This window comes from Lichenostomus cassidix, chromosome 4 (genome assembly GCF_008360975.1).
Source record: "Lichenostomus cassidix isolate B80296 chromosome 4, HeHo_3.0, whole genome shotgun sequence".
NCBI classification, from domain to species: Eukaryota; Metazoa; Chordata; class Aves; order Passeriformes; family Meliphagidae; genus Lichenostomus; species Lichenostomus cassidix.
Window position 1 is genome coordinate 29262275 of NC_139484.1, and position 11770 is coordinate 29274044.

Here is an 11770-nt window from a genome sequence, read left to right on the forward strand (position 1 = left end):
TTCTTGATCACTCAGTTGGCTGGTGGATTTGATGTGTTGAAATGGTTTAAAGGCTAATCTCTGGCAGCATACAGAGTTATTTCCTTCCTATTCTTTGTTGAAAGAAATCAGACTTATTTTTACTGCCTTTTAAAGGGAAACTAAATTTGAAATGCACACTTTGGTAGCAAAATAAAAATAACCATTTCTATTTAGCAAGAAAACCTGTCTGTGCTTTGTATTACTATTATTAGTAGTATTCACATGTAGTTGCTGTAATTGTTCTAATTTTTTTTACATGTAGACACTCCCTTCAGAAACTTATAATCTGAACTTGTTTCCTGGTATCCTTTTAATGCTTTGGAAAATCAGAGGACAAATTAATCTTTTCAGAGATTTCAGAATCTGATTAGAGGAAAAATTAATTGTTTTTTTTCTAGAGGGTTTAGTCTAAGGTGAAATTTAGTCCTGGATTGTCAATAAATCATGTCAGTAATATTAATAAGAATATGCACTTCATTAATTTTCTTTGTTTTTAAGGCTTCTTGATGTGTTCTTGCATATCAGCTACAGCTGCAATTCCAAAAATAGCAAACTGTACTTTTTCATAAGCATAGAAGGTGACCAGTAAGTTGGAAGAACTTTTAGTGTTATACTAAAGCCAAAGCAAATAGCCTCACTCATTAATGTTTTAGAACTTTCTTGCTCCCAGAACATGGTGAGAGTATTAATTATCATTTACAAGAAACATTTGAAGTAATATTTGCTACCAGTAAAAGCAAATAAGAGAAAAGGATGTTCATCTCAGCAGAGACGAACATTTAGGTTTACAATATTCTTTTCATAGGATGACAGTATTACAACACTAGTTGTTTGAAAGGACATTTCTAAATCAACAGCTATATTTAAATTTAAACACTATACCTCAATGTCAGCCAAGAAGGTTCTGTTCCCCAAGACCTCTCTGGGGGACACATGCAGCTCTGAAGAGCCGTGATCTGGTGACCACGACTCGCCAGGGGATGGGGGTTTGTGTAAAGAGGGTTGCGTCACTGGCCGGCATGACAAACACTAGGGCAGCGAGCAAATCGTCATTCCTCAAAACACACATATGCCTCTGCCAGTAAGGCCTTTTTGTACAAAAATACTGTGCAGAGGGATGTCCTGGAACACCACCAGGTTCGTGGTGTATCACTGCCATTTCTAGCAGGCATGTTGTGGTACCACCACCACATTAACTTTGGGAACACCTTCTCATTAACCACATGAGTTGGAGGAGGGAGTATCAAGGAGAAAATAGAGATTGTTCTGTTTTGAAGAGAATGCTTTGTTGATACCATTTTTAGAAGAAATTTAAGCCACAGTTTTGATTCTTCATAAGGCTTTATCCAATCCTTATGAAGTGTCAGTCTGACTGTAATGGTTGCAAGCATGAGAGTAAAATCACATCTCATAACCAAGATGCTAACGGAGGTTAATTTCTGCTGCCAAAATGCTTTTCTATATGTGTGCGTATGTTTGCCAGCATGGAATCCTCTGGATGCCATTCCAAATTTTGATGGTTTTTGCTGATAAAAGTCTCCAAGCATAATCTTTGCAGTGCAGACAAGGCCCTTGCTTAGCAGCTAGACAGTCACACGATCCCTGCCCTGGGGCATCTGGTCATTTGGCGAGTAGCCCTAACCTGCTGTGGTGTGTCATACACGTGTTATTCATGGAGAATCCTCAGGGAGACACAACCACCCAGCTCTCCTGGGGAAGCCAATGGGAGGGTCAAAGGCTGAGTTTCAAAGGGAAAATCCCATCTAAAGGCAGAATAAGCCTGGGGGTTTCCCGTGCTGGGGCTCTGCAGCTGGCTTGGGAGCTCCCTCACCAACCCTTCTGATCCAGTCTCCAACAGCCTCTGCACAGACACAACCAGGGCTCTTCATCAGGAGCTGAAGAGGGCTTAATGCCTGAAGGAGGACACCATAAATTACTGCAGAACATGCTGATGGTTTCAAAACAGATTTAGCACAAATATGATGTATTTAACTAAGATTTGTGTGAACTGAGCCAGGATGATTTGAGTTTCTAGCTCAGGACTAGTGAGATCTAGTTTTAGTTCCGCTGTACCACAAGCTGCTCATAAGCCCTGGGCAACAGTTCAGCATGACTATGTCCCTTTCAGACATGTAAGGTGAGGGTGGCTGAACTTCCCTCAGAGGTACATGGAGGGAAAACTGTATTAAATGTTAGGACATTCCCTATGTCCTAGAATCAATGATAACATCTTGGCTAGCATCCATAAGTGGAAGTAACTTGTCAGTGATGCCAGTTTTGGCCTTAGACAGATTTCTTTAATGTCTGTAAGGAGAAGTTTGCGCTCTTCCAAATCTAACAGTGTTGGAGATGTCCTCATGCAGGAGATCAAATTCAGTGGAGTTTTAGCTCTTTGAGCCATGGCTGATTTTGGTCCAAACTGTTTAATAATTAAACCAGGTTAAACAGTTTTAATATTTTGTGAATCTCCATAGTTTACTAGAATCCTGAAAACAGCACGAATACAGGGAAAAGACCTAAACCAAACAATTTTGATTGTTCTTATCATTGCTTCCCATAAAATCCTTCTCTCCATCAAGTTTGTCTTTGAAATGGAAGCGCAAACCACAGTTTGCATCCCTTCATGGTTTCAACTATTGATGTGAATGACTTCAGAAAAGTGTGCTGGCTCTCACTTGGCACATTTTATTTAATTCAGTATATTATGATCATTTATAATGCACGAGAAAATTACAGGATATAAACATACTGAAATGTTAAATCTCTGCTAATATAAGAGCAGTGATAAGCAACCTCGCACAAAAATTAGAAAATTTGAGTATTCCACTATGATTTCAAGTAACTTCACACTGTATTCTCTTAAAATATTATTTAAAATATTTAAATAATATTTGAAAGATGTAATTTTTGTATTACATTTTTTTATTAAAACCAGCAAATTAATATGTAAAATTAATTATTTTAGTTTATTTACAATACCACAAGGATATATTAATGGACTTATGTCGGCTTACGCTTACAGTATTCATTTGATCTTTAATTAAAAAAAAATTGCTTTTATTCAAATTTATTAATGTAATGAATATAATACACTTTCTTTTTTACTTTTATATAAAAAGACCCAAAGATTTGCATACCTATCAGGCACCATCAGAACTATTTTGAAAAATGCAGTGATCTGTACGATATGAGTTGTCCTCACATTTAATACTGAAATATTTCTGACACATTCACATTTTCAGCAGAGAAAAAAAAAAGAAGCCATCACAATGTGACATCTAATGATTTTTTTTTCCTTTGGCTATTCACCTTTTCAGCTGTTTTAAAACACATGTGATTTTTGAGAAGATGGTAACCTTGTGTAATCTGAGCAGAGGTACTTTGAAGGATCTGAACATGTATTTGATGCCAGCATCAACAGAGGTCTCCGGGACATATAGATAAGAGCTGTCCAGAGAAATTGCTCAACAACAGATGTATTCAGGCACACAGTGAAGAGAAAGGTTGAATATTAACAGAGAAGCTCTGATTGCTCAGAAGAGTTGATCCTATCACTGTGAAGCTGGAAATTGGTGCTGCTGCCTGTATATATAGGAGCAGAGGAGATCTCTCCCTGTCAGAGCTGATGGTGAGAGAAGATCCCTGAGCTGCTCAAGCAAGCCAGCACCATGAAGCTGCTCCTGCTGTTCCTGCTCTGTGTCTCCTCTGTTAAATCCCAGGACTCTGTTGACTATGATGATGAGGTTGTAATACTGATGTTGATTAATAATTAGTAATTAATAATTAATTTGGTTTAATTTAATTGCATGCATGACTTGCTCATCTTATGTGAGTTAGCTAAATTAGAACATTGGGAAAAGACAAACCAGTGCATGTACTTTATCCGCCTGAAGTGTTCAAAAATAGCCTTTGTTTATGCAACTGCACAATAGTTATCTTCTGAGTTTGGAGATATTTTATTCCAATTTCTTTTCCTGTAGGGAATGAAGAATGTTTGATGGTAAGATTAATTATTTAGCTGAATTTATTTAAGGATATTAATTTAGCAGTGTTGACATATGATGTTACAGACAATTAGTATGAGGTATAAAGAACTAGAAAAGTGTAATTGATCATGTCCTGTCTCAAAGACAGTAAAAACTTTTCTACAGAGTCAGTAGACATTGAAAAAAACCAAAACCAAACAAACTGCCAGTTCATACAGCTTAACGTGGGAAATTAAGGGGTAGCAATTGCTAAACAAAAGGAAAAGCAATGAGAATCAATATAAAATAATGGTTTAATCTGTATTTATTTATTTTCGTTTAAGTAAAATATTTTAGTGGGAAACAATATTTAGAATCTTGGTACATTTTTTTATTGTTTGAAAATCCTTGTAAAAATTAAATAGATCTGGATAATCAGTTTTTCTGTCAAACAATCTAAGCACTTGTGCCAGCACATTGGCTACCAATAATACTAATGTTTTAAATAATTTTCAGCAATTCTGTGTTTTGTATTCTGTGTATTTTTGAAACTACTTTAAGCCTCTGATGCTGAATCCTTACAAATGTTTGTTATTTGTAGCTAAGTCTGAGTGGGATTTGAAACGGCCATAAGTTTTGATTCAGTAGTTCAATCAGCTATTAATTTGAATGGTTTTGTTTGAAAAAATGCTTACGGAACAGGCCTGTTTTCCTTGCCCAGCCTTTTAGACTTTCCCATTTCTGGCAGATATGGGGAATGTATGCATCAGAGAGAGCTCTAAAAACCTATTCTGAGAGATGTTTTATTTATTATTTATTTATTTATTAAATGCTTTTCCTAATTTCACCAGTTAACAGCTGGTATGTGGCCTGAGACCTGATGAGGTATTTGACAGTGACCTGATTTTTCTGAGACCTTACAAATATTCCTGTAGCCCTACAGAAAACTGGGACACTGAAAATGTGCTGCTGAATATGCTTCTTAGTCCCAAGGATATCTAATTACTTTTTTGGTGTTGTTGTTTGGTTTTGCTTGTTTGTTTGTTTGTTCTTGTTGGGTTGTTTTTTGGGGTTTTTTGGTTGGTTTTGTTTTTTTGGTTTTTTTTGTTTTGTTTTGGTTTTTTTTGTATCCTACTACTTCAAGTTTCATAGTGCTTAGTGGCTGTGAACTGTGTAAGATTTATTCTCTGGTCAAAATTGGCTATTGAAATACTGTTTTACTTTGGTTTGAAGACTTTTTACTTTATCTAGGTATGGAGAGTGTGACTAGTCTTACAAGGGAGGGGATAGCAAAGACTTTGACATACTGTCAGTGTAATATTTCCATTACAGCTTTTTTGTTACATTCCATGGTCTTCCTTGCTTTTTAAAACACTAAAGAGTGCTGAATGGATGCCTCCACAGTGTGCATCCCATTTGCAGTAGCAGCCTCAGATTCAGAGAGCTTTGTCTCCCCTCGGCTCTGCAGGATGAGAGCCCTGCTGTTGACAGCCCTGTGATTGACGTTCGCGGTCACCGACCGGTGGACAAGAGGCGAGAAATGGCACCCACGGTCCGGCCTGTGGCACCTCCCATCAGCGGGGCGGGATATCGGCCCCGGCCCCCCAAAAGGGGCAAGACTGGGAACAAGAGAGAGCAGCAGATCGTCTATCCTGATGCTGGAGGCTGCAAGCATGCTCTGGAGGAGATGGTAGGTGTGTGGCTGTTGAGACAGCTGGTGACATACTGTCCTTTTCTTCTAGTACAGCCAACATAGGAGTTTTCCTTGCCAAATAAAGAACAGCTGTTCATTTAACGCAGTCCAGCTTTTCTTCGCTTTGCTCGGGTTTGCTAGGACTGCATTCAGAGGAGTAATGTGTCAGAGTCCATGGGATTAGCAGCAGAGTCAGCCTACAGCAAAGAGGGGGAGATGAGGGTTGACCTGTAAACCAGGAAAGGAAGTACTTGTGGGTTAGCCTTTGCCTTCTGCCTGGCTTTGCACAGGTAACTATTAAGGACAGGAAAAACCTCTGCAGAAGCGCTGGATTCAATTTCAGATAATCTTAAGGAAACCTAGGGACCAGAAAAAACCCAACCTCACATGTCTTTCTTAAATTTAGTTTCAAAATGTAATTCTAGTCTACCTGCAGTCACTGCTGCAGCTCTTACAGCAGAGCATACAAGCATGCTGACATCCAGCACACCCCTTGCTGCCTTGCAGTGGTCTATCACACTGTCTCTGCTGTGATCCCTGCTGGAAAACGCAATCTGTAACAGCGCTGAGAGAGGCATCTTAGTGCCTGAGCACAAGTTTGGGTGTGGAAGTTGCCAACAAATGAAGTCTGTAAAAGCTTAATGAATACATGGGTGTGGAAGAGTCCCATGCTGTCTGAGTATTTGGGTTCTCACAGGATGTCAGAATTTCCCATCTCTTTTTAAAACTGTACCTGATGGTGCAGCACTTGTTGTAGAAGCAGTGGTCCTCACCTTCTTGAGGTGATAATTTTTTCATGAATCAAATGCTTGTTTCATGAGAGATACATACAAGAATGGGAAGAGAATGTGGCTGATTCTTTGAGGCTGGTAAAAGGGGAAAAGAGTAAGCATAAACATGCACAGGCACCAGGTAGTTCCTGACAAGCCTTAATCATAGTTCAGGTGGCTTAACACAATGAATATTTAACAGTGCAGAAAAATTAAAATCAGATATGGGACCAAAAAAGTGTGAAGAGAAAGGGCTTTTCTCAAAAGCTTCATTCAAAAAAGTCTTCCTGAGGGACTCGGGGTTCCTTCCCAACCTTCAGAGTAGAGCTTCTTTGTAGAACTGAAATGTCTTGATTGCTCATCTAGATGCTTAAATATCTATTCTCACATTACAACCCTTTACTGTGTTCAAAGGTACGGTTGTTCACTGATGGGACTAGAACTTTTTAATCTTTACTTTTACTCACAGCCCTTTTTGCTTCTTTTAAGGGAGTGCTATGTCCAACTGGATGTGAGCTGCGAACTACAGTCTTAAAACAGGAAAAAAATATGAAAGCAGTTATTCATGGTCTAAAAGATAAAGTGAACACACTGTCTGAGAGCTCCTCAACTTTCTATGAATATGTATCCGTTCTGGAAGATCAATTGGAAAAGAGGGGAAGACAAAGAAAAAGTAAGCTATTTCTAGAAATAACTAATGTAAATGGTATTGACATTTCATTGGCATTCCTACAGTTACTTTTTAGTGCTACTTCTTTAAAAAAATTAAAAATACAGTGGAATATATAGCAAAGCAGGGTTCCATGACCCTGTCCTTTTAAATCTTAAAAAAATTCCTTTGAGAGAGGCAAAGTAATGGATCTCATACTAAGGCAAGGTTCATATGCGGCCTCTAAATGTACATGATTCACATTTTTCCCTTACCTCTTTTCCTATATCCATCCAATCAATTTATGACCAGCCTCTTGATTGGCACCATGGCTCCCCAGAAAGAAGGGAATTATTGCTCTTTGGCAGAGTATAGTACCACTGATAAATCTATTATCTAGCAAAGAAGCAACAGTACACATGTACCGCTTCCCTGAGAGTATCTGCATAGTTTTTGCACATTGTAGAAAAGTAAGCAAAAGAAATGCCCTTCCTTCCTTTCCTGCCTTCCTGCATTCCTTCCTCCCTTCCTTCCTCCCTCCCTCCCTTCCTGTTAAGACAAGAAGTGGCATCTCAAATTGTACTTAGAAATTGCTCTTCATCATTTCCCAAACTGAAAAACATGTTGAAAACTAATCTGCTTTCCATCTCTTTGCTTTTCTAGGCAATGATGATATACTTTCTCAGTTCAACAAAGAAGTGGAATTGCATTATAATTATATAAAGGATAATCTGGACAATAACATCCCATCCAGCCTCAGGGTCCTTCGTGCAGTTGTAGATTCTTTACATAAAAAGATACAAAAACTGGAAAATGCCATTGCAACCCAGGTGGACTACTGCCGTTCCCCATGTGCTGTTTCCTGTAATATTCCTGTGGTTTCAGGCAAAGGTGCTTATTCAACTACAATGACGTCTTTTCTCCCATTTATATCACTGTGCAAACTGATGGATGCATTATGCAATTGGTTTGAATGTGACTCTGAAGCCTGTACAATTGATTAGGATATCAGAAAAGATGGGAAGTGATCCTAAATGAAAAAAATCTTTTCTGGATCACTATACTGGTCAGACCAAAGATTCTCTTACCCAATATCAGTCTTCATAAGTGGCCAGTACCATTTAACAAGAAATATGTGCTTCAGGGTCTTTGTAAGGTGGAGGTGATACATTTGTGATTGTCATAGTTGTACTCTTGAATTTTTTAATGTCAAGAAATGTTCTTCTTTCACAACCTTGTCTAGTTCAAGAAGTCATTGTAAGGTATGCAGTCTTGAGTAATTTTGTTTGCAGTTTCAGAAATTCCTATTAGGAAAATCTGAACAATGCAGTATCCTTTCCTCCCTGATTCTTTGACTTGATATATTACAGCAATCAAAATGAAAGTAAAGTACTATCTATATTTATTTTAAACTGTTCCCAGCAAACCAAAGGATAAGAAGACTGTTGAAGAAGTTCACAGGTTTTTAGTAATAGTCTCTGGTTTATTCTTGCAGAATGTGAGGATATCATCAGAAAGGGAGGCGAGACTTCTGAAATGTACCTCATCCAGCCAGATCCTTTCGTCAAGCCATACAGAGTATACTGTGACATGGAAACAGATAATGGAGGTTAGTGGGAAATAACGATATTTTTATAATATTGATTTATCAGTGCTACCAAAAATCATATTAGTAATTTGTGTTTTATACAAAGAAATGTAGAGTTATACCTTTTGTAATTACTTGATAATCAAATCTGATTGACTCATTCAGCAAAGTCTTGTTGAGGTCATTTGCTGATGCACAATAGGATACTTCTAATGTGAAACTGGAAATAAATTGTGTAGGTATCTTACTATGACCAGCATGGACAATGTATGGGTGGGCAGACAAGGACAGCTTGCCTCATTTCTTACCCTGCTACAATGTGCCAGACAAAAAACCAGGGCCGTCCTTCAAGTTCTGCTTTTTACACCTTTCCTTATGAAGCAAGGTACTACTTAAGTGTGAGCAAAAGTTCCAAAGCTGAGCTCAAAAGCATTGAAGGACCTGCTCCTCTTGTCCTGAGGTGAAGTTAAAAGGGCTGTATCTTAATGTTTGATGCTCCTTTTGTACTGGTAATTTAATCTTGATACTCTTGCTCCTGCAGGCTGGACTTTAATTCAGAACCGTCAGGATGGCAGTGTTAATTTCGGAAGAAGATGGGATCAATATAAAAAAGGATTTGGAAACATTGCAAAGAGTGGAGGAAAGAACTACTGTGATACACCAGGTAAAACACTGAGCATAAAATGCAAAGAGCTGTTCTTACTGAAACTGTTTTCTCCTAATTTTTGAAGCTGTTAGATTTTTTAATAATTAACTAAACCACTCCAGAAGTCCCATAGGCAAATAATAAAGTTGCCTTGAAGTATATTGAAGAGTCTTTTTCACAGAGTTTTTACTTGTTGCTTCTCAGGTGAATATTGGCTTGGAAATGACAAGATCAGCCAGCTTACCAAAATAGGGCCCACTGAAGTTTTAATTGAAATGGAGGACTGGGACGGGGATAAAGTAACAGCTCATTACTCAGGCTTCACCATCCAGAATGAAGGAAACAAGTATCAACTTTCAGTTAGTAACTACAAAGGCACTGCAGGCAATGCGCTGATGGAAGGAGCTTCCCAGCTGCATGGAGAAAACAGGACAATGACAATTCACAATGGCATGTACTTCAGTACTTTCGACAGAGACAATGATGGATGGTATGTACTTGCACTAGACATTTAAAATAAAAATAGAGCTGAATATGGAATAATTCTGTAATTGGCCATTAGTTTTCACAGCATTTTGTAGTATGTCAAAATATGTTATATCCCTGCAAGTTACCAGCTAAATATCCATGCAGTTCTCTTGGCACAGCCAATGACAGGTAAAACTATATATCAGGTTAGTGACGCTCCACAACCAAGTAAGAAGCAAGCATGCTGAATTTCATTGATTCCATTAACGACTTGCCATAGACAAAGCAGCAAATCTGCATGCAATATATTCATAGTCAGAGACTGACAGCAGCAGTGCTGAGTACACTAAGTAGAAATATTGGTACTCAGTCCAGTAATATATCATGGGTCCTGAAGAAAGAGGCAGGTAGCAGTTCCATTTAAAGAGCAATGTTCTGCCTACTAAGAAAACAGGAGTTCAGTCATAAAGTACACAGCAGAGCACTGTATCTCTAAGCTGTGATACCTGATTACATATTCATGAACAAAGGAGTTGTTTAGGTTGGAGAAGACACACATTTCTCATTGTTTTCTATCTTCAAATTTCATTGATATTGTAATTATCATTATGAACTGCAAGTAATTGTAATTATCAATCAGTAAACTAAAATGAGATTCCCAAAGAGATTCAACTAAAGTTTGATTTGTTTTTTTTCGCTGCCTTACCTTCTGAGTGCAGTGTGTAGTGCACACTTGTGATGGTCACTCTTTTATAGAAAGTTCAGAGAGGACTTAAAATGTTTATTACGGTTTGAACATTTCAGTACATGGGCAGTTATATGTACTCTGTTGATCTGTTTGCCTGTATTACAGCTGTCACTCACAACACCTTTTCTTCCCCGTCATCAGGTCAACTTCAGATCCAAGAAAACAGTGTTCCAGAGAAGATGGTGGTGGATGGTGGTACAACCGCTGCCACTCAGCCAACCCCAATGGCAGATACTACTGGGGAGGGAGCTACAGCTGGGACATGGCAAAACACGGGACAGATGATGGTGTTGTATGGATGAACTGGAAAGGGTCGTGGTATTCAGTGAAGAAGATGAGCATGAAAATCCGGCCATACTTCCCACAATAACCATTATCAAAATGTACAGAATCAGGGATTCTCTTTTAGTATTTGTATATGGTTATCTTTTTTAGTGTGGTACTCAGCCTTGTCATTACATATGAGAACCAAATATGTATGCACAACCATATTGTGATGTGAAGTGAAAAGCTATGTCAAATATAAATCAAAATCCGTCAGATGAAAATAACCCATAAGTGTGTTTTTTTCATTTTTCATTTGTGCACAGGACAGAATTAACTAGTATGGAATAACACGGCTAAAATAAAAACAACTTGTTTCAGTCTTTTACAAAGGTATTTCGTGTCTCTTTTAAAGAGGGAGAGGATTATTTTAAAATGTTTTCCAAAAATTAATTGAAGTCTTAAAACTGAAGTATTCTTCCTATGATTCTTAAATATTTATGCATAATCTGGGGAGAAGCAAACACATTCCACTAATTTATATTATTATTTTAATGTATTTTATAGTTATTTTATATTATAAAAGTAACAGTAACTGTCTGTGAAACAACTTGAGACAGTATAAAGTGAAAACCTGTAGAACAAACCAGTAGGTCACTGGTCCCTTAGCTCAAATCCTCTTTCTGGATAAAATATGACCTCTTCTGGGACCTGGTTCACATATCTGCTTTCACACATATGTGTCTTTCACATAATCCTTATCATGGGACTAGAATAATTAATGTCTCTGGTCATAGAGTAGCTGGAGGTTGGGTATTTCATCAAAGCTAGTGCTCTGTGCTCCCTTGAGCACAGATGAAGACAAGTCTTCCCAACCCTAGCAGACAGGATCAACATTTCTCAAAGGGGTCTGCCTTCCTCCACAAAGGAAGGAACCTGGATCATGAGGGGTGGATGG

The 11770-nt window shown here is 38.1% G+C and overlaps 1 protein-coding gene across 1 annotated transcript; it reads left to right on the plus strand.

The window, feature by feature from the left end:
- The first annotated feature begins 3606 nt into the window (after positions 1-3606).
- On the plus strand, positions 3607-11204 carry FGB (fibrinogen beta chain). The gene is made up of 8 exons (XM_085058557.1): positions 3607-3764; positions 5455-5676; positions 6939-7122; positions 7762-7989; positions 8594-8707; positions 9228-9350; positions 9537-9822; positions 10690-11204. The coding sequence occupies exons 1-8, from the start codon at positions 3690-3692 to the stop codon at positions 10916-10918; spliced, it is 1461 nt and encodes a 486-aa protein (XP_084914683.1). The 5' UTR covers positions 3607-3689; the 3' UTR covers positions 10919-11204.
- The last annotated feature ends 566 nt before the right edge of the window (positions 11205-11770 follow it).

Excerpts from the sequence above, each read along its gene's own strand:
- FGB (XM_085058557.1), top strand. The coding sequence starts at position 3,690 with ATGAAGCTGCTCCTGCTGTTCCTGCTCTGTGTCTCCTCTGTTAAATCC. Across the intron at positions 5,677-6,938 it reads AGCATGCTCTGGAGGAGATG|GGAGTGCTATGTCCAACTGG; the intron begins GTAGGTGTGTGG and ends GCTTCTTTTAAG. Across the intron at positions 7,123-7,761 it reads GAGGGGAAGACAAAGAAAAA|GCAATGATGATATACTTTCT; the intron begins GTAAGCTATTTC and ends TTGCTTTTCTAG.